The sequence below is a fragment of the Tursiops truncatus genome, chromosome 17 (assembly GCF_011762595.2).
Source record: "Tursiops truncatus isolate mTurTru1 chromosome 17, mTurTru1.mat.Y, whole genome shotgun sequence".
Lineage (NCBI taxonomy): Eukaryota > Metazoa > Chordata > Mammalia > Artiodactyla > Delphinidae > Tursiops > Tursiops truncatus.
Window position 1 is genome coordinate 17,366,878 of NC_047050.1, and position 21,126 is coordinate 17,388,003.

Sequence of the window (21,126 nt, forward strand, 5' to 3'; positions counted from 1 at the left end):
CACTGATCTTCGGCAAGTTGTGCTGGAAAGGGCTGGTCAGAGTTCCAAAGCACAATATTATATTTCCAATTAAAACGCAAAAACCCACCTTTTTCACAAAACACGTTGGCCTCAGCACTGGGAAGTGACTACAAAGCCTAGTGCTGATTGAGAAAAGCTGAAAGCAGACACTGTAATTGATAAAGGAGATAAGTCAACCTGTGTCCTTTAGAGAATAACGAGTTCCATTTTTCATCAAAAAGATCTCCTTGTGTTGAAGAAACATCCTTTCAATAAATCTACTTAATGGTTTCCCCCCAATGATATATAACATGGCAAGGAATGGCAGGCCACCCATCATTTGCATTGCTAATTCAACCCAAAGAAAACCCAAACGGTTCCCAGGAAGGGCTGCTAGCAAACTCTCTAAAGGGAGAATATCTAAAGGCCTCCCCGGGCTCTTCAAGCAGGTAGATGGGTGGGATTCTGAATAAATAGCCTCTCACTAAACTTGAGATCCGGTGCAAAGGTCCATCCCCTACCACCCCCACCCCCACCCCCGTGGCCGCTCTGGTGCGCTCAGCTCTGAGGGCGACTCCGTCAGATCGCTCCAGAGGCCAATGCCTCAGACACTTGGGTTGTGAGAACTGATCAGTTTGTCTGTGCCCTGAGCTCATCCCTCTCCCACGACGGCCCTGACGGCCTTGGTGTGTTGGGGACCGTGGGCCGTGAGAGGTGGTCGGCGTTTACGGCATTTGGGAAACCGAAGATGTGGTTTAAAGATCCTGCCTGAAGTGGCACTGCTGACTGAGGGCCGGAGCCTCAGGTGCTGAAGGCGCAGGGGGAGGAAAGGGCCTGCCCCCTTCCGAGGGGATGATTTAGGGCCCTCTGTGCGGGGTGCCGGGCAGCAGACTTATTGTTCAACCCGGCTGATCTTCGTGAACCCCAACTTTACAAATGGGCTGTGATGTCCACGAGGGCCCAGCTTTATGGAGCAAAACCTATTTCCTCCGAGGGCACCCGGCCCTGTCGATGCTGGCAGACTTCCCCACATGGGAGTCATTTAAAAACAACCCTAGAGTGGTTTCCTTCTGTTGCTGTTTGTTTATCGTCCGGTCGCGTGTGAGTCAGCCAGATCATGATTTGTGTTGGTTTTGCTCGTGAAATCTTACGGGAACAATGAGACGATGTTGGCTGGTCAGGAATCTGGTTCCGAGTCACCCGGGAGGCGGCCCTGCGGTTTCACAGAGACGGCCAGTGGCACGAGAACCCGCTAGTGTCACCGCTGTGCAGGGTGACAGGGGCCGGGTGGGCAATGGCCTTTGAGATGGGTTACGCTGGGGTGATGTTTCAGAGAGGAGAACGAGGCAAGGAAAGAACAACACTGACCACACTTCACACAGACACCGACCACATTTTTACTGCATTGGCTCCACGCTGGATTCCAACATGCTGGTCCAGAGCGTGGCTGGCTACAAACTGGCAGGACCTCTACGGCTCCTCCCACAGCCACAGGCTTTCCCTTCCCCGCCATGAACGCTATTTCTCTTGATCCCACTCACTGCCCCAAGTGCAGAGGCAGTTATCAGAAAACACTTTGGATGCAAACAGTGAGTGGCTTACAACACACGGATGGGGTGGGTACAATGTCCACTGTGAACGTGGAATCCACAGAAATGGCTGGAGAGGCAAGACGCCTCCTTAGTGGCTAATAGGATGATGGCATTCAAGACCCACAAGTGGTTTTTGTTTGCTTTTTGAATTCCTGGAGTCTATTGAAACTAATTGTTCCTAACATTGTTTCATATTTGTAATCAAATGTCTGACCTGATTTCAACCATGTTTGTTGGCATACATCTTTGAGTGGTGTGCCTCGAAGTTATTCAGACTGATATAGGATGGAGATTACAAATATCTGCGTAAAAAGAGAAACTGTGTGACTCTATATGAAGACAACGACCGTCACATTCCACAGCACATCATTGGTTAATCTTTGAATCGTCAGGCATTATTTAAAATGAGAGAGAATATAAGTGAACACAAGCGCCACGACAAAACAATCGTAACAACAGAACCAAACCCAATTTCTCTATTAATCATTTAAGAATTGTACCTCTGTTTCTAACACTTTTCATTAATTGTTATTTTAAGCTCCAGTAGCAGGATCAGATTTCTGCTGCCTCTGGGCAAATGAGTTATGATCTGATCTCAAGTTCCAAGGGAAATGCTCAAAGTTTTATTTTCCCCCAGTTGAATAAACAGTACTATGTCTATTATCTCTGGTGTTAGAATAGTGCTGTCTTCACATAAGACTCAGATCATGGCATTAGTCATTCATTTCCTTGAACACAGACACCCTCATGCGTGCTGACAGGTTTATAAGGATGCGGTGGCAGCCGTAGCTCTGGGAGCTGCTAGATGACCGACCTTGATTTCTTGCAGTCCTGAGCGATGGAGCCCGGGTGTGTCTGGTTATTGTCTGCTTTCTCTCCCAGATGCTGGGCTTGTCTGGAAGATTAATACATTAACAAGAGCTGAAGGTCCGGGGTTGCACATCTTCAGACATGTTTATTAGCAGATGGTACACAGGATTCAAAGGTCACCACAAAAGTGACATTTTAAAGTGAAACAACAATATTTATGTTCAGATAGTCTACTGATGAGATCATGTGGAAATGGTTTTGATTAAATTAGCTTATAAATGGTTGCCAATCTATAGACAACTTAAAATGCCACGTCTGTTTACCAAATGTTTTTTTCTCACGCTCTCACCTTTTAAATATTAATGACCAAATGCTGTGTTTTTTGGCGGGGGGTTGGGGGTTAAGATTATTTAACTGCAGGATTAGTATATTTGGTTTTGACTTCCTAGGTTATCCAATTTTTTTCATTCTAAAGATGTTATCTCCTGTGTGAGTTCTGAAATCTCACCTGCTATTATTTCTGCTTTGAAAGAATTTGAATTTCACTGTTGTAAATACAGTGGCTTGCAATTTCTTTTTGGGTCTCTGGAGAGACTTTAAGTTCAGTCTCTCAGATCAAACCTTATGTTCAATATCATAAAAGAGGTATGAGCTGGATTTCAGAAATTCTTATTAAATCTGCGTTTTGGCCTCTGTAGCCCTCGGGAGCCACACTTTTGTGACAACGTGCGCTTGTGTTTCATACAACAGTGTGAAAAACAAAATGCAGCCAAGGGGAAGGAACCCTCCTCTCAGCTTCTTTTTTTTTTTTTCCCTCTCCGTTGTGCCTACTACCTAGCAGGAATGTGAATGAAAATATTTACCTCAGAAAATGGTTTAGTCAAGAGAACGCTCAACAGTCTGAAATGAGATTCACCTTTTGCAAGTCTTGCAAATCTCCGTGGTCAGCAAAACCCACAGAAGTATTTCCATCAAAGGCATTAAAATGCAGAAATAATGATCAATCAGTAGATTAAAACTTTCGCAGACATATTTACAGGAAACAAATATGACCATATAGACTGTCTCTCATTTATTTGCATTGAATTGTATTAGGAATAATTTTGTAGGGTATAGATATTATTGTCTCGAGTTTTTCACCTTATTATTATGTCTATCTTATTTTTCATACAGTTACAAAATTACAAATGTAAGAATACAACAGAAGATGTACTCACTTTTCAAGAGAAGCTTTTTCAATATTCATTGCTCCTTCCATTGGATCCAGTCCTTGTTCAGAAAATTGTTTCAAGGCACTTAAAGCTGCCTAAAAACGAAAACAAACACACAGACAAGGAGATCCAGTTACTGACTTTCATGTAATAAATAGGTACGTAATGGTAAAAGAAAGCTTTGATATATAGTAAAGGCTATCATTTTCATTAGTCTAAATAAATGCTTTTCTGTATCATTTAACGAAACTACATTTAAGAGGCTGTATTATGATGGAGCAATGCATATACTACGAAGGCTTTATTTTTGTGTGTCTGGGGGAAGAGGTGGAGAGAGGAGTCTCCATAAATCTCATGCCTTATCCATAATTTTGTAAAATCACAATGTTTTATCCGCAAATGTAGAAAACGCCTAGTAGAAGCCTGTCATTCTCTGATGATGAGTTTTGCATCATTTCTCCTCACATTACTCAAACTACACATTGTCTTCCTCCAGATGTGAGAACATCAGATTTTTTTCCAGCTTTCCAAAGTTAGCATAAATGTATTGTTCAATTTTATAGACATGTAGCTTCAAGCAAGTCACAGAATGTGAGTCCAGAAATGGACCGAATACACCCTTGCATACCGAGGGGATGGTATGATGGTATCCTGTGAGGAGAGAGAAAATTTGCGCTCCGTGGGGCCCTAGGAAGGCAGGCCTGGCCGCGGCAGAGCCTCCTGTGGTGTGGATATGCTGGGGATTCGGGGTGCATGCGGATGCGTGGGATGCTGAAGGGTGTTGACAGGCTGGTGGAGCCTCGCTGAATAGCTGGGAGGCACCAAAAAATGTGATGCTGATAAGATCTGCATAAGTTGTTGACACTCTAGTGCGCGGTCCAAATTGTTATTTCTTTGAATAAGAATTTGGTTCTTCTTCCCCTCCCCAAACCCCACCACTTCTCAGGTCAATTAGAAGAGCTTTGTTGTGTCTGAGATAGGTGTGAGCGGCCAAAGTTGTTTGCATCTTGGAGATCCTGCTGGGTCACACTTTGGTCATCTGTATCTTCTCAACTGCCTCTGACAAACAGCTAACTCTGCCAGTTGCTCAAACTTTTATCTGCCAGGGGCCCCTTTTGGGTAGCTGAGTGCATGATCGCTTCTACATCTCTTTATGTGAAATATATCTTTTTGTTTTTTCAGTTAATAGGCTTTATTTTTTTTAGGGCAGTTTTACGTTTGCAGAAAAAATGGAGCAGGGAGAGTTCCCATATACCCTCTCCCACTCCACCTTCTACACTGTTTCCCCTGTTATGAACATCCTGCATTCCTGAGGTACATTTGTTACAACTGATGAAATATCGATATATTATCATTAACTGAAGTCCAGAGTCTACAACTCTTGTGTTGTACATTCTATGGATTTTGACAAATGTATAATGTCACGTGTCCACCATTACAGTATCATATGGAATAATTTTATTGCCCTAAAAATCCACTGTGCTTCAGCTGTTCACCCCTCCTCCCTTTCCCCCCAATCCCTGGCAACCCCTAGTAATTTTTTTTTTTTAATCTCTATAGTTTTGTCTTTTTCGAAATTCATACAGCTGGAATCACACAGTATGTAGCACTTTCAGACTGGCTTCCTTCACTAAGCAATATGCATTTAAAGTTCCTCTCTCCTCTATGTCTTTTCATCTCATCTCTTTTTCACTGCTGAATATACTCCATTGTGTGGATGTGCCACAGTTTCTTTATCCTTTTATACCTATTGAGGGACATCCTGGTTGCTTCCAGTTTTTGGCGATTATGAATAAAACTGCTATCAACATCTGTGTGCAGATTTTTGCGTAATATTTGTAATATTTTTCCTCTCTTTTCTCTCTGTCATTCTATCTTTTAAATCTCAACCCCTATATTCAACCAAAAAGGAAAAATATATCCTTTCCTTTTTTTTTAGGCTACTTCTTCCTTTCAGATCTCTAAGCTGGTCTCCCCAGTTCAGACGTGCTAATTTGAATTCTCACTCACGCCTGCAGCCCCAGCCTGGGTGGGCAGGGGGAGGCCGTGCTTGGGCTCTCTGTTTCATCATTACCTCTTTGAACCTGGAGTCCTGTGGGGATGTCAGTGCCCTACCCCACTACCCCTGATCTTGGTACAGGCTCCTACTATACGGCAGCTGGTGGAGGCTGTAGTGGCAGGTAAGCGCTAACATTGGTTGCGTAGGAGCAATGTGGCCATCTCACTGGGCACTGTTATTGGTTGAATATTCATATGTCGAAGTCCTAAACCCCCATACTCAGAATATGGCCTAATTTGGAAATAGGGTGACTGCTGATATAATTAAGATGAGGTCATGCTAGATTAGGGCGTGGCCTGATCCATTATGACCAATGTCCTTATAAAAAGGGGAAATTCAGAAACAGAAACCCACACAGGGAGAACACCGTGTGAAGAAGGCGGCGGAGATTGGAGTGACGCAACAGACATCAAGGAATGCCAAAGACTGCCAGCAAACCACCAGAAACTAGGAGAGAGGCATGGAACAGATTCCTCCCTCATAGCCCTCGGAAGGCACCAACCCTGCCAACACTTTGATCTTGGACTTCTAACTTCCAGATCTGTGAAGCAATAAATTCCTGCTGAATTTATTGTTGGTGGTCCGTTGTTATGGAGGCCCTAGCAAATGAACACAGGTACATCATTATTCCTCTTTAAGGATAGTAGAACCTCTTTCTCCTCTCTCTGATGTTTCCTTATATTATCTTTTGATTATAAAAATCCTTTTTCATTACAGAAAAATCATAATAGGTAGGCAAGCAAAAAGAATGTGAAAATATTCACAGTCTTACCCACCACTCACAACTTGGTGTACATCTTTCCATATCCTTTTCTATCCCCTCCCCATATGTACACTCTCTAACCTGGGTCATATCCTAACACTGTTTTAGAACCTGCTCTTGTCATGGAACATGAGCAGTTTTCCACCTCAACAGAAACATTTCAGCAGCATCATTTTGCAGGACTGCACAGTATCTCACAGACTTTATGTGCCTTTCTGTATTTAGTCAATCCCTAGTGTTGGACATGGAGGCCACACCCACTTTTTAAGCTGTTATTAACACTGCACTAAGCTTCTTAATGGTTAAAAATCTTTGAGTACGTTCTCAATAATTTCCTTGTGATAAATTCCTAGAAACTGAATTTCTGGGCCAAAGGGTGTGCACATTTGTAAAGATCTGATATAAACTTCCCCTGCCCTCACGGGGGTTGTACCCAGCAGGACTCCGAGGAACATCTGCTTCTCTAGGTGCTTTTGTAATCACCTCTCAGAACCACTTTGTGGATCACTGGAGCGAACCCGTTTTGTCATTTTACAGCCCCACTTTATTTTTCATTTGTCCATCCCTTCCATTTACCTCATTCCCTAGACTTGGCTTTGAGTGAAGTTTGGCTGCTTTCAAAAGTTAAATTCACCCTCAAAAGACGCAGATTTGGACAAGTTTCCGCCTAAAAGAAAGTAATTCTCAGAGATATTTGATTCTTATTAAATTCAATTAGATGACCTCTGAGGTCCTTTCAAGTCCTGAAACGCTGAGGGAGCTGGGCAGCCTTCCCGGGTGACTCTGCTGAGAATGGTCCCGTGGGTGTGCACATCCCTGTGGGCTCGTCACGTGAACCTGAGCTCTGCAGTCCCGCCTTCTGTGTGCGTGCACGGAGGTAGGAGCCCGGCCTGCTCGCTACCAACCTGTTAAGACCAGTCCGAGGCGGACCTCTCCAGATAGCCCAGCTTCGTGGGGTGGGCGAATGAACAGAGAGTTCTTTGTATATGCAACAATTTTGAACAAATGAACAACTATTTTGTTCTGATCCGTTAATATGTGAATTATTGGTAGGAATGCTGATTTTTATCAATTTCTTCCCAAATGGATTATTATAGAGGGCTATTTCAGTGCCTTCTATAATAGTCTCTCTGCAATGTGGCTGGTACTGCTGAATGAGACTTTTGAGAGCTCCAGGGCTTCTTGGTCCTGTTTTATTCCCAATAAGGCCAAAACGGCAACCAAAACGAAATCGTTTTTTGAAAATCACTTATAGGCTAATTGTAGCCCAGTTCCACTAGCTGCTTTGGAAATACTTGTTGCCTGAATACCAGGAACCAAATGTCTTACTTCACTGAGTCCAGGACCCAGTGACACCTGTTCGCATCCACCCAAAAAGAGATGCACATATGAGATGAAGGCGAGGTCTCAGGGAGCAGGTTGGGTGTTTCAGCTCTTGCAAAATCTCCTGGATGATTTAATCAACGTGACAGGCAGGTCCCCAAGCACTGTCAAGATGATTGTCATTTGCTCCAAGAATGTCCTACCAGCTGGAATGGCGGAGCACTCTTTCACTCGATGCCATGAAGGATTTTCAGAATTCTTGTGTGACTGCTTCCCTCCAAAGGTATGTTTAAAAGCTTCCAAATAACATTCCCTTAACTGTCTTCAGCCTTCATTACTGTCTGATGAGATAATTCAGCCCACATCTTATTGATAACCCTGAATACAATCGCTTATAAATCTGAGAGGACTTCTTTCTACCTTATAAAAGTCAATGAAGACACTTTATCTTCTCTGTACTGCCATTTCATGAGCATCCCTCTGCCACAGCCATGAGACCGGGTCCCTTACCTGCGTGACCTCAGGTGTTACCACAGCCCTGCAAGGTAGGTCCTTCCCATGAGGAATTCAGCAACCTACTCGAGGTCACACGGCTAGTAAGTGGCAGAGCAGAGAGAGATGTGAACCCAGCCCACATCCTTGGTCACATCACTTTATTTCCTTCGAACATACAAACTGCTCAGCACAACTCCTTTCAATATCATTATTTCAAAACTACTCCTATAACCTCCTCTATACTCACTCTATTGATTATTTCCCATGATAATGAATTGAGGTAAGCTCAGGAAATGATCTCCATTTTCTAGAGAAGGGCTTTATTACCTTGTGGGCAATCACACAGTTTCCAGTCTCCAGCTTTTTTGGGGTCCCTGGGTTGACTTCTGAGACCTCATTCGGCACTCCTGTAACACTCGCAGTTTGGTTAAAACTAAATTGCTATAGCAATTATTTCACCACTTAGAATGACCCAAAGGCCACAATTCCTTGCCTTCCCTCCCGTCGTTCTCAGAAGAGTTCATCTGTCACCTTCCTGTGGTGGCTGGGAGGAGGGAGAAACGAGGTGCAGTGTCTGCCTGGGATTGTGGGGTGGAGGCTATCCAGTGAGAGGAGGTGTTGGGACTGCAAAGGTGAAACGGAGAGACAAAGAGGGCTCGGCTGTGCTTTAGAGGGAGAGATAAGCCAAACGGTTCAGGAAAGTCGAGATGGGCAGGGACTGCCAACCAGGCACTGCTCTGACAGGTACTAACACAGCCCTGGCCCCACTGCTTCCTCCCAGCTCCTCATGAGCTCCATGAGGAATCGGGCTCTCCTTCCACTCCCAACCCCACTCATCACCCACTACTTCCCCTGAAAGGACACTTTAGCGAGTAAGAAAGCCCATGGAGTGAGATGGGTTTGCTTCGCCCTCTACAGCAAAACGCCCGCAACAATAGGATAATGCAGCAACCCCCAAAATAGCCACATAACACTTAGCATGACCCAAATATCGGTCTTTTCAAAGAACAACATACAACGGAGTAGCATTTCGAACAAAAACTGAAATTGAACAGTCCACAAAAATGTTTTACTGTGTTCGTCCAAATCTGTCCAGAAGATGGTAAACAAAATTCTTATGTTTAAACTACCTGAGCTGAATAAATTGTTACTTGCTAGAGGCCAGTTGCTTTACAAAACATTAAGAACATGTTATAAATATGTGACGTAATATTAAAGGACACTTTGGAGTGAGCGAAAAATCAAATAGCCTTCATTTGGGGAGACATAGTTGAAGTCCGATTAGAAGCAAGTTCATACACACACACACACACACACACACACACACACACACACACACACACTGGAATATTACTCAGCCATAAAAAAGAATGGAATAATGCCATTTGCAGCAACGTGGATGGACCTAGAGATGATCATACTAAGTGAAGTAAGTCAGAAAGAGAAAGACAAATACCATATGATATCACTTATATGTGGAATCTAAAAAAAATGATACAAATGAACTTATTTACAAAACAGAAACAGACTCACAGACACAGGAAACAAATTTACGGTTACAAAAGGGGACAGTGTGTGGTGTTGGGGGGAGATGAATCAGGAGTCTGGGATTAACATAGACACACTACATAAAATAGGTAAATAACAAGGACCTACTGCATAGCCCAGGGAACTGTACTCAATAACCTATAATGGAAAAGAATCTGAAAAAGAATATATATATACATATATGTATGTATAACTGAATCACTTTGCTGTACACTTGAAACGAACATAACATTGTAAATTAACTATACTTAAATAAAACGTTTTTAAAAAGAAGCAATTTCTACCTTGTCCATTACTGAGATGGTAAAGAGATAAAAGATGTTCAGCTCCTGCTGCCTGCAGGTCACGCTCTCAGCACGGACAATTTGCCATGTGATAAATGTAAACTAACCTTGGGGAGTCGTGGGGAGGAGGTAAATCTGGGTTCCTTAATGAACAACATCCTGAATGATGCTTAAACCCAAGTTGTATAACTTCCCACACACTGTGGATTCGAGAATTTCAAAGATACACTAACATAAGTACCCAGAACCCTCCATATGGCTTTGACCATAAACAAACAGACAACTATATGATTTCATTTCCAAGGTCAGAAAATGTTTTCCTAGCAAATCAAAACAAACTCACTCAGCATCCTTTTGTATGTTACCACAGTCTACCAACTGGAATCTTAAACTTTAGCTTTATGATAATTTATATGTTCCGGGACTTATTTTTTTTAAGGTGTATCCAGGGCAATAGATGTAGCTTTGTTTGAAAGGAGAAAAATTTTAAAGTGTTTTAAAGAAGTGGATGACATTTCCTTTTCTTATTCCTGTCTTTTCAGCTCAACACTTGTATCCATTTGTGTGTGTGTTTCCCTTAGAGGAGGGCATCTGCATAGATACATAGAAATATTTTTGTCGCCAAAAGATTTTACAACTGTTTTGGGAATAAAGCCCCACAGGTTCTAAAACAGATGTCGCTGCCTTTTCGTGTATCGCTTGTTTTGTGCGTAGTTATAGCAAATGCCAGAAACATGATGCCAATAAGATACTTTCCATGCCTGTTTGTTGGTCTTGGTTCACACGTGTGTGTGTGTGTGTGTGTGTGTGTATGTGTCCACAGGATGGGGGTGAGCCTTTCCAGCCATTTCTGTAATTTCTAACTTTTCTCTTGTCGATCAGCAAACTGTGTTGAAACCAGTGCCTGTTCTTGCTTCCTTCTGCAGGGACTAAAGAGTTTGTAATGACAACACAGCAGTGTTAAGTCATTCTCTGAGAGACAACAATGGTTCATTAGCAAAATGTGAATTTTAACTCATCCCCTCATGACATGCAGTTCTTTTCGGAGTCTTTGAACAGGATGCCCAATGGATCCTTTTATTTCTTTTTTTTCCATTTCACACTTTTCCCACCGATTTCACATCCTGAATCCCAGGAACAGACAGGCTGTTCCCATTAAAGTCAATGGTAACCATACATGTCCGAATGTGGCCTTCATTTTGAAGTAAGCGCTCAAGGTTTGTTTTGTTTTGCCTTTTCCCCCTAAAGTGCTTGTTCATATGGAACTCTTCCTGGGAGCAGGTCTAACTGCTGGATTCATTTCAGAACACACGCATTGGACATATATGCAGCTCATTAAATCAGTCTCCTTTAATGAGAAAATGATAGGAAATGCAAACATCTTCATTTGCAGCTGAGGACTCCCCTCACTTCTCTTCCCAACAATCTTTGAGACCGACTCTCCGTGAAGTCATTTAAAAATGACTGGAGGGCTTCCCTGGTGGCGCAGTGGTTGAGAGTCCACCTGCCGATGCAGGGGACACAGGTTTGTGCCCCGGTCCGGGAAGATCCCACGTGCCGTGGAGCGGCTGGGTCCGTGAGCCATGGCCGCTGAGCCTGCGCGTCTGGAGCCTGTGCTCCGCAACGGGAGAGGCCACAAGAGTGAGAGGCCAGCATACCGCAAAAAAAAAAAAAAAAAAGACTGAAAAACCAGAAGGTCTTTTCTTCAGTAGGCTTGATGTCTTATTGCCCAAAGAATGTGAATTTTAACGTTTCTAAGTTATCATTTTCTTACTTTGAATGGTCTATAACAAAATGCCAAGTCTCTCTTTATATAAAATAAAAGAAACCCCAAAGAGAAAATCGTATTTCTAAATTTTTATCACATTATGATAGGAGCCTCAGTCTATTACTTTTCAGATGAATCAATGGTAAGACTTTAAAAATAAAATAAAAAGTTGATTATACTGAGCTTTAATTAAACCGTTGGCTGCCCTGCTTTCTAACAATTTCATTATAGTCCGCACTTTCATGTATGCTTACACAATCCTCTTGGTTCAGGTAATTTCCACAAAATTGGTACCTTATAAAAAAAGCTCTTACTGTTGGAACAAAGGGATGTCAGTTAAGGTGATGGCTACTCATTGTGTTAAAAAAAAAAAAAAAAAAAAGAGGTGTGGGTGGTCGGGAGGCTAAGGCGTGCCTTGGACAGTCTCCTAAGGCAAAGAATAGGAATCTTGGCTCCAGAATTTGGGGAATTAGTACAAAATTGGGCACTTAAACTATAGACTTAGCCATCACCTTTATTTCAGCAATGAGGCGCTTACTGTTGGGTAATCCACGTAGTTGCCAGCCTTGACAATAATACAGAGTTGGATGTGAAGCAGGATTAACTGTGCTAAGGCATGTTTTCAGTGTTTAGGACAAACTTGAGTAGCGACATCCATGCTGCCATGGCTTCCTCCAATCACGCTGTTTCTGTTTTACCAATAGCATTCCTTTTAAATGTGTGTGTTGTCTTTCATTTAATTATTTTTGCTTCAACAAAAATCCCCCTTGGTAACGGTGTCTACTGAAACATGGTGTTGGGCACAAAGGCAAGTGTCCGTCTCTCTCTGAACTTGGCAGGATAATCACCCACAAAGGTGTCCTACCCCCCAGAATCTGAATATGGCAAAAGTGATTTTGCAGATGGGACTGAGGTATGAACACTGAGATGGAGAGGTTATCCTGGATGATGCACGTGGATCCAATCTAACCACATGACTCCTTAAAACCACAGAACCTCTCCTGGCTTTAGACGTGGCCGGGAAAACATGCTCAACAAAATGCAACGTTGTTAGTTTTGAAGATGGAGGAAGTCAAGGAAGGTGTGTGGCCTCTATAAGCTGGAAAAGGCAAGGAGACCAGTTCAGCCCTAGGGCCCCCAAAAGGAACTGCCGACACCTTGATTTCAGCTCAGTGAGACTCCTGTCTGACTTCTGACCTACAGAGCTCTAAGACGACAAACACGTTTGCGTTGGGCTAAGCCACTCAGCCTGTTCATTTGTTACAGCAGCAAGAGAAAACTAATACACTCTTCCAGTCATCTGGACAAGGAAGTGAACGGGCATGGCATCTGGAGTCTGTCGGGCCTAGATTAAAATGTCAGCTCCACTGCAGACCAGCCGGGTGTCTTTATGCAAGTGACTGTATGTCTCAGAGCCTCGTCTTCCTCATCCGTAAACTGGAAACTACAACACCTACCATGTCGAATTGTTTGAGAGGTTAATGCCTGGGCTATAGTGGTGTTTTATCAATGAAGGCCTTTAGTATACAACTTTCTCTGTTGAGCCCAACATTTAGTCATAAAATCCTTTATGCTCTCTGTCTCCATGTTAATTTATGTCCAGTTTCCTGTATATTTCTATCAACTTTTTCCAGCACATTGCTCATCTGTCTCTCTTCTAAGAGAACCCTATCATTATGCCGCCCCCTTCATCAACAGCATTAATAACTCCCAGCCCCAGAATAACATCCTATATTCTTGGCCTGGCATTCAGGGCCCTCCATCAGCTGACACCATTCTACCCCACAACCTCACTTGCTGCAGTTTCATTAGTGTGTTTTCTAGGGTGTGATTTTCCCCAAACAGCAGACCAGTCACCAGCCTCAGGAACACCTGGCAGGTGTCAGTGCTATCAACAAGCTCCCTGGCCTATTGGCCTAAAGACACACCAGTATTTCAGAAGCCCTGCCCGCATGGATCTTCCACCCTGGTCAGATTGATCTACCTCCTGTCTGGGAAGACATCGGGGCTTTCTACCTCCACGCCTTTGTTCCTGCAGGCTTTCTGACTTCTTAGCGTGGTGGATTCCCAGCCTGTGTCCCACCTGTGAATTTCTGACAGCCCCGGCCATTTACCTCCCTGAACTGTGAGTCAACTTCAACGTGTTTACATCCCGTCTCCCAGGTCGTTGGTCTGTTGGGGCCATTTTCCTGTTTGAAATCGTCACAGTGTGTTTACAGGACATCTTCAAGGAATACTCTCTGATGGATTCTCCTTCGGCTTCCATGTGAAGCTCACCCAGACAGGCAAGTGCTTGCAGACACGTTTCTTCTTCCTGTTTTCTCTTTATTCTCCTATTCATCTTGCCCTCCCTTGCTTTCCTCCCCCTGCAGGGCCTCCTCCAAAACTTCTCTCCACGGAGGTTCTTTCTCCTCCCCGTCTGCACCCCTCCACCCCTACCCGCAGGCTCTGCGGCCAGGGCACCATGGGATAGACCATCCCAGGGAAGCAGGGCTGGGTTGCAGCTCTCCGTGTGAGAGAAGGTTCTCCTTCCCCACAACTTGCCTCCAAAGAATACAGAGGATAGTTACTGTCTTTTCCAAACGTCAATCATGGACTGAAACCAGCGCTCAAAGCTCAGCCTTCCTGGGGTCCTGTGAGGCTACAGAGAAAGTGCCTGGGAAACCCTCCCTGGGAGGACCCCACAAAGGGGGCTTTGCCTGAGACCCTCGAGATGGGGACATCCTGAAACAGAGGACCAGAGGGGAGCCTCCTCCGCCCAAGGAGGCCTGGCTCTACGGGGCAATCGTGGCCGAATTCTGCCTCGGCAGCCCTCCCCTCTGCTGCCCCGAAGGTTCATTTGGGATTTCTTGGTCCTTTGAGATTCTCCTCCGAAGAGAATGAGAAACATTCCCGCTGAGCATGGGCACACACTGCTCTGTCTCTTCAGGAATTTCATTTGGGTTTGAGTATGTGATTGATAAAAACTTACATTATAGTTGTTTCACAATTTTTACTGCCCTTAATGTATTCTTGGATTGCCTGGTGGGGAAGGATGGGTGGGAACAGAGAATGATGGTCAAACAATATAACGTATAAAGTTCTGTTTAATTCTGAACGTTTGGCTGTATTGCAATAGAGTCGTAGGTGGTAAAGGCAGGTGGCCTGCGGGCCTTGTTGATTCTCTCAATGGGTGAGGCACGCAGAAGTCTGACTTTCTCTTGGGGCATTTGGTGGCCATCCTAGTGGTCAGACTGCAGGAGGGAGGGGCCGGAATAGACCTTCACCTCCATCCCAAATGCCTCCTTAGCCTCCTACTGATACCTGATTAAGGTCCAAGCATGCACAAAAGTACAAAGAATAGTACACTGGACGCTCACAGGCTTATCATTCAGATCAAGAATTATCAGGATTTTACCAATCTTGTTTCATGTATCTTCATGTTTTTCCTGTAGTATTCCAAATCACATATCAGGTAAAGATACATGCCATCATCAGACCTAACAAAGTTAACAGTATATCCTTTCTATCATGTAAATACCCAGGTCATGTTAAAATTTCCCTGATGGTCCCAGTAATGTCCATTAAAGTTGGTTTTCAAATCTATATCCCATCAGTTTACGAGTTGTATTTGATTGACCTTTTAAGACCTAGGAGTCCTGTGGCAGCAGAGTAATGCCTCTCAAAGATGTCTGAGCCCTAATCCCAGAGACCTGTGAATGTTACTTTATCAGGGACTTTGCAGATGGGATAAACTGAGGGTCTGGAGATGGGATGATTAGTCTGGATTTCCCGGTGAGTCCAATCTGATCCAATGAGTCCTCAAAATTAGAGAACCCCTCCCAGCATTGGTCAGAGAGAGACATGATGACGGAAGAGGGGTCAGGGGTCAGAGGCATGTGACGTTATTGGCTTTGAATGTGGAGGAAGGGGCCAGGAACCAAGGAATGCAGGAAGCTTACAGAAGCTGGAAAAAGCAAGGAAACATTCTCCCCGAGCCTCCAGAGAGGAGCACAGCCCTGCTGGCACCTGGATTTCAGCCCTGTGAGACCGTGGCTGACTTCTGATGACAGAACTGTCAGATAATAAACTTGTGTTGTTCTAAAGCACCATTTCTTTAACAGGGGGACTGAAGCCACACGGAGGTGTAAACTCTGACACCAGGTTCTTTCCCGAGAGAGACCAGGCTGGTGTCGGGCCCGAAAAGGAGGCCCGAGGGCCTGCCTGAGACGTCGGGGGAAAGGGGAGGCTGGGGGCCTGAGAAGTGGGACCGGCTGAGCTGCAGGCCTAATCAGGCCAGAACCGAAGAGCTCCCCACCCCTCTCAAAGTGGGCTTCACCCTAAGATCAAGGCACCTAAACCCTTCTAGGACCTCCCTCTGCCCTCGGGGGTCCAGGCACCTTCGCTCCTGCGCTGTGCCCGCCGCCTCCTTTCTGTTCCTTGACTGTGACAAGCTCGCCCCCATCTCAGGGACTCATGCTGGCCGGTCCCTCAAGCCACCCCCTCCTCAAGACCAGCTGCTTGTCAGCCTTCAGATCTCAGGCCAGGGAGGCCTCCTTGACCGCTCCAAAAACTCACATAACTGTGCTCATTATCCTTATAACGCTTGCCACTGCCTGTGATTATTTCCTAGAGGGAGGGGTCCGGTCTGTCTGAGTCACGACTGGGTACCGTCCTTCATTCCACAAAGAGTCACTGGGAACCGGGCGCCGCACTGGGCACCAGGAAACTAAGCTCCGCGGACACACTCCCTGCCTGTTCGTGGCGTGCCTCCCAGCAGGAAGGAAAGCATGCAGACCACGCCAGGCTAGCGGATGATGCTGTAGAGACGGCACATACGACGGCAGCTCGAGAAGGGCGCCCAGGGCTCCCCAGAGAAACCTGTGTCACAGAGAGGGCACATTTGGGGTGAGACTTAGGGTGAGAAAGCCTTCCTCACGGAGGCGAACAGGGAGAGTGGAGCGATGCTGGCAGGGGGAGCTGCTCTTGCCAAGGGGCTGGAGCTGGGAGGGAAGGAGGGGTTGGGGACACGATCGGGTTTCAAGCTGTGGTGTAGAAAAGGGAGGCGCCGCCTTCTGGGAAAGCCTGAACCAAGCCCAAGGGGCGGAAGCCACAGGCGGAGAGATTTGGTCTCAGAACAGGAAGGAACCTTGTGTCCGCGGAGCGCAAGCTGGACTCTGAGGAAGGACCGGGTGGCGCCCATTGCCAGGCCGGCTGTCAGGTAGGAGGCCGTGCCCGGAGCAGGTGGCCGTGAGGTCCCTCGTGTCTCAGGCTCTCTGATGCTCTGAGTCAGGACAAGGCCACGCAGGGGAAGAACACCGGCACATCTGCGGGGTGGGAAGGGTTGTTGGAGAGGTGACGTGTAGAGCTGTGTCACCTGCGATGAGTGTGGTTTGCAGGGGAAAGCTGAGTCTTCCTTGATAGGGGTAAAAATTGGACCTGAGCTTCACGATGGGTCACGTGAGAAAGTGTCTTTCCCTTGCCGTTCCTCAGCATCTCCATTTAGAAGACTGAGTCGGTAAAAACATCCTATTACAGGGATTAACTGATGGAATGTCCTGGAGGTGTCTGCCGCATACCGTCCTATGTGGTAAATGTTTTTGTTTTTTTAATATCTTACTTTTTAAAATTTATTTATTTTTGGCTGTGTTGGGTCTTTGTTGCTGCGCGCGGGCTTTCTCTAGTTGCGGCGAGCGGGGGCTACCCTTCGTCATGGTGAGCAGGCTTCTCATTGCGGTGGCTTCTCTTGTTGCAGAGCACGGGCTCTAGGCGCGTAGGCTTCAGTAGTTGTGGCATGCAGGCTCAGTAGTTGTGGCACGTGGGCTCATTAGTTGTGGCTCGCGGGCTCTAGAGTGCAGGCTCAGTGGTTGTGGCGCACGGGCTTAGTTGCTCTGCGGCATGTGGGATTTTCCCGGACCAGGGCTCGAACCCACGTCCCCTGCATTGGCAGGTGGATTCTTAACCACTGAACCACCAGGGAAGCCCCTGTGGTAAATGTTTAACAACTGACCTTCTGGGGGGAAAAATCCCTAACTGGCACCATCTCCAGCTCCCTGCTTACTGCTCGGAGGCAGGGCAGCAATGTGGTGAAGAGCCTGGCTTACCAACTGGCTCCACCACCTCTCAGCCACAGGACTCTGGGCAGGTAAATAGCTCAACTCTTTTTTTTTTTTTTTAATTTTATTTATTTTTCTATTTATTTTATTTTTTTTATTTTTGGCTGTGTTGGGTCTTCGTTTCTGTGCGAGGGCTTTCTCTAGTTGCGGCGTGCGGGGGCCACTCTTCATCGCGGTGCGAGGGCCTCTCACTATCGCTGCCTCTCTTGTCGCGGAGCACAGACTCCAGACGTGCAGGCTCAGTAGTTGTGGCTCACGGTCCTAGTTGCTCCGCGGCATGTGGGATCCTCCCAGACCAGGGCTCAAACCCGTGTCCCCTGCATTGGCAGGCAGACTCTCAACCACTGCGCCACCAGGGAAGCCCAATCTCAACTCTTAAATGGCATTCCGTGCTCATGACACTCACTTTGTTCTAAGAACGTTCCATTGCTAACTCATTTATCTTCACAGTCACCACAAGGAGTCTTGACTCTCATCCCCAGTTTAAGAGGACAGGGGGACAGAGATGAAGTCATTTACGCAAGACCAACATGATTTGATCTTGATGGATCTGAAATTTGGACAAAGATGACCTGGCTCTGGAGCCAGATTCTTAACTACTATATTGTACCACCTGTCAACCCAGTGATAGGAGGCACCACCATTCGGGCACTCAAGAAATGGCACGAGCCAGACCAAGGCGTGCAGCCCTGTGAGAGCGAGGGTCTGGGTGCAGACTCTGAGGATGTGGGGCTCCCTCTTTGATCATCCCCTTACTTCCTCTTATGCTCTCCTGAGCTGTGGTCTTTGGGGGCATGAAGGGCGGTGGGGGTGAGAATTGAGAAGGAGCAAAGCTGGCAGCAAAGGCGGCTGGACTTCGTCTGGGAAGGAGGGTGAGTGGCGACCCTGGCTGGACTCAGAGCGGGCAGGACTGACCTCACCAGGGGGACCATTTAGGCGGGGGGCCCAGGTTTGGAGCTGGGTTAATTCAGGATGACTGTCAAGGCTGGAACCCAGATAGGCTGGCACCAGATACTCACTGGGCTAACCAGAACCTAAATGAAAGTACGTTAATCAGCAACTTGGTGTGTTTTCCTAATATTGAAGGGCAACATTTCCCTCGGTTTCCAGGATCTCCAGTCCGCTTGCTCTTTCTCTTACATCACCAGGCATCACTTCTCAGTCTTCTGCTGGCTTTTCCTTCGTCTTGATCCTTAAGTCCATCCTTGGACCTCTTATCTTCTCTCTGGATAGCCTCTCCCTAGATAATTTCATTGAGGCCTATGGCTTAAATCCCTTATAAATGCTGATGGCCCCAAATTCCCATCTTCAGCCTAGCCGTCTGCCCTACAGTTCGCACACACAGCCGCCTGGCGGGTTTCTCCACTTAGGGGTCTAAAAAGCATTGCAAACCTGCCCAAATCCGAACTCTTGATTATCATCGTCAGTCATCACCCCTGGCAGGAAAGGGAACCCCCGTTCAACCAGTGGCTCAGGCAAAAACCCTAGGAATCAGCCTCACTTGCTTCCTTTCTCTCTCACCTCCCACTTCTGACCTATTATCGAGTTCTGCCGGTTCTTCTTTGCAATGCAGCCAGAATTGAACTACTTCTTACCACCAGCTCTGCCCCAGCCTCACCCAAGCCACCACCACCTCCCAGCAAGACTCCTGATGTAGCTTCCTAACCTCTCTCCCTGTGTCTGTCTCTGCCCACCTAAAGCCCATCCTTCGAACATATCTGGAAAGACAGATGTGAAAGGTAAATGAGAACAGGTCACGACCCTGCTCAAAGCCCTCCAGGGGCTTCTAGTTGCTCTTAGAACGAAACCCCAATTTCTGACTTGGGCCCGAAGCCCTCCGTGACCTTCCCCGTCTGCAGCTCAGTCTCATCAACCTCATTACCACACTCTTCCAAACCACGGAGCTCCGGCCACACCAGCCCCTCTGCTCTTCCCAGGGAACCCTGAGTTCACTGCTGTTTCTAGGACCTTCACGTGCTTCTCCCTAGACCTGGGGCTCTTCTCGCAGGTCTCCACAGGGCTCTGTCCCTCACCTCAGCCATTTCTCTCCTCAACTGTCACCCCTTGAGACCAGGGGCCCTTCAGGGGCCACACACTCCACTCCCAGCCTGGCGTTCTCGCATCTCCTCACACTGCCTAATTTTTAGTGCTTACTGGCCCTAAATTTTTATTTATCTATTTAACCATTTCCTTGTTTATTGTCCACGTCCCCATTAGAATGTAAGTTCCGTGAGGGCAGAGATTTGTCTGTTTTGTTCATTGCTAAATACTCAGCACCTAGAATAATAGGCACTCAATACTTGTTAGCTGAATGACTGAACGAATGGTTAAAAACAGTGACCAAGTTCAAGAATATCTAGCCATCTCATATATACAGTATAGTTTTAATAATTTTCAGAAGTTCCCTATGGAAATTAGGGAGTAGCTCATTTCCTCCATTTATTGAAACCCAGAAGTAAGCATTCATTTGACGTTTAAAGACTGATTATTCAGCTGAAGTGAGTAGCTGTTACATGTTGGTCTTTCAAATGCAGAGAATTAGGTAGCGTGATAGGTCTCCAGTGTGGATATTCTCACACATTGTAAACTTATTTTATGTCAATTACATCATTGCAACTTTGGAAGAAACGTTATTGGAATTAACTTTAGTTTTTTTCTAGAAAGTCTTCCTTTTTTTAAGCTAAATGTAGTCATTGTAAAGTTCAAGAAGTAAATTTTATCTTCTTTTTCTAGGTACCACTGAAAGAAAAGCACATCACTAATATCACACTTGGTTTGGTAATTTTTAGAAACTCCATTAAAAGTAATTGTTAAAGTTTATAATTAAATAAGCATCTCAAAGGAAAAACTAGTATCCTGGTTTCCTAAAAACATCTTCATTAAGACAATATAATCAAACAAAGAGATTTACTTCGTGTTTAAATAATTATATCACAAATGGTCCCCTTCCCCCCCACCTCCACCCCCAAATGAGAAGTACTTTAGTATACTTTTGGGGATATGGTTTCGGTCTGCCAAATACTTAAGCACAAAATTCTCCTAAGTTGTTTCAAGAAACTGCTAGTACTCTAAGAGGGTTGACATTCTAATATATCCAAACACAGGTTTGTTTGTTTTTTTCCTAATTGTTTGGCTGCAGATGAAGATGTAAGGTTATAAGTATAAGAATTTATGCAGT

General features: G+C 45.5%; 1 protein-coding gene across 10 annotated transcripts in view; it reads right to left on the bottom strand.

Annotated features, from left to right (window-relative positions):
• Positions 1-1,375: 1,375 nt before the first annotated feature.
• Positions 1,376-21,126, bottom strand: part of STAU2 (staufen double-stranded RNA binding protein 2) — a 304,412-nt gene continuing 284,661 nt past the window's right edge. For all 10 annotated transcript variants that reach the window (XM_019925182.3, XM_033843221.2, XM_033843223.2 and 7 more), the window contains 2 exons: positions 3,620-3,708; positions 1,376-2,487 (listed from right to left, as the gene is read on the bottom strand). In XM_019925182.3, coding sequence (XP_019780741.1) covers positions 2,394-2,487; positions 3,620-3,708 — 183 coding nt within the window. In that variant the 3' untranslated portion in view covers positions 1,376-2,393. The remainder of the gene's footprint in view (positions 2,488-3,619; positions 3,709-21,126) is intronic.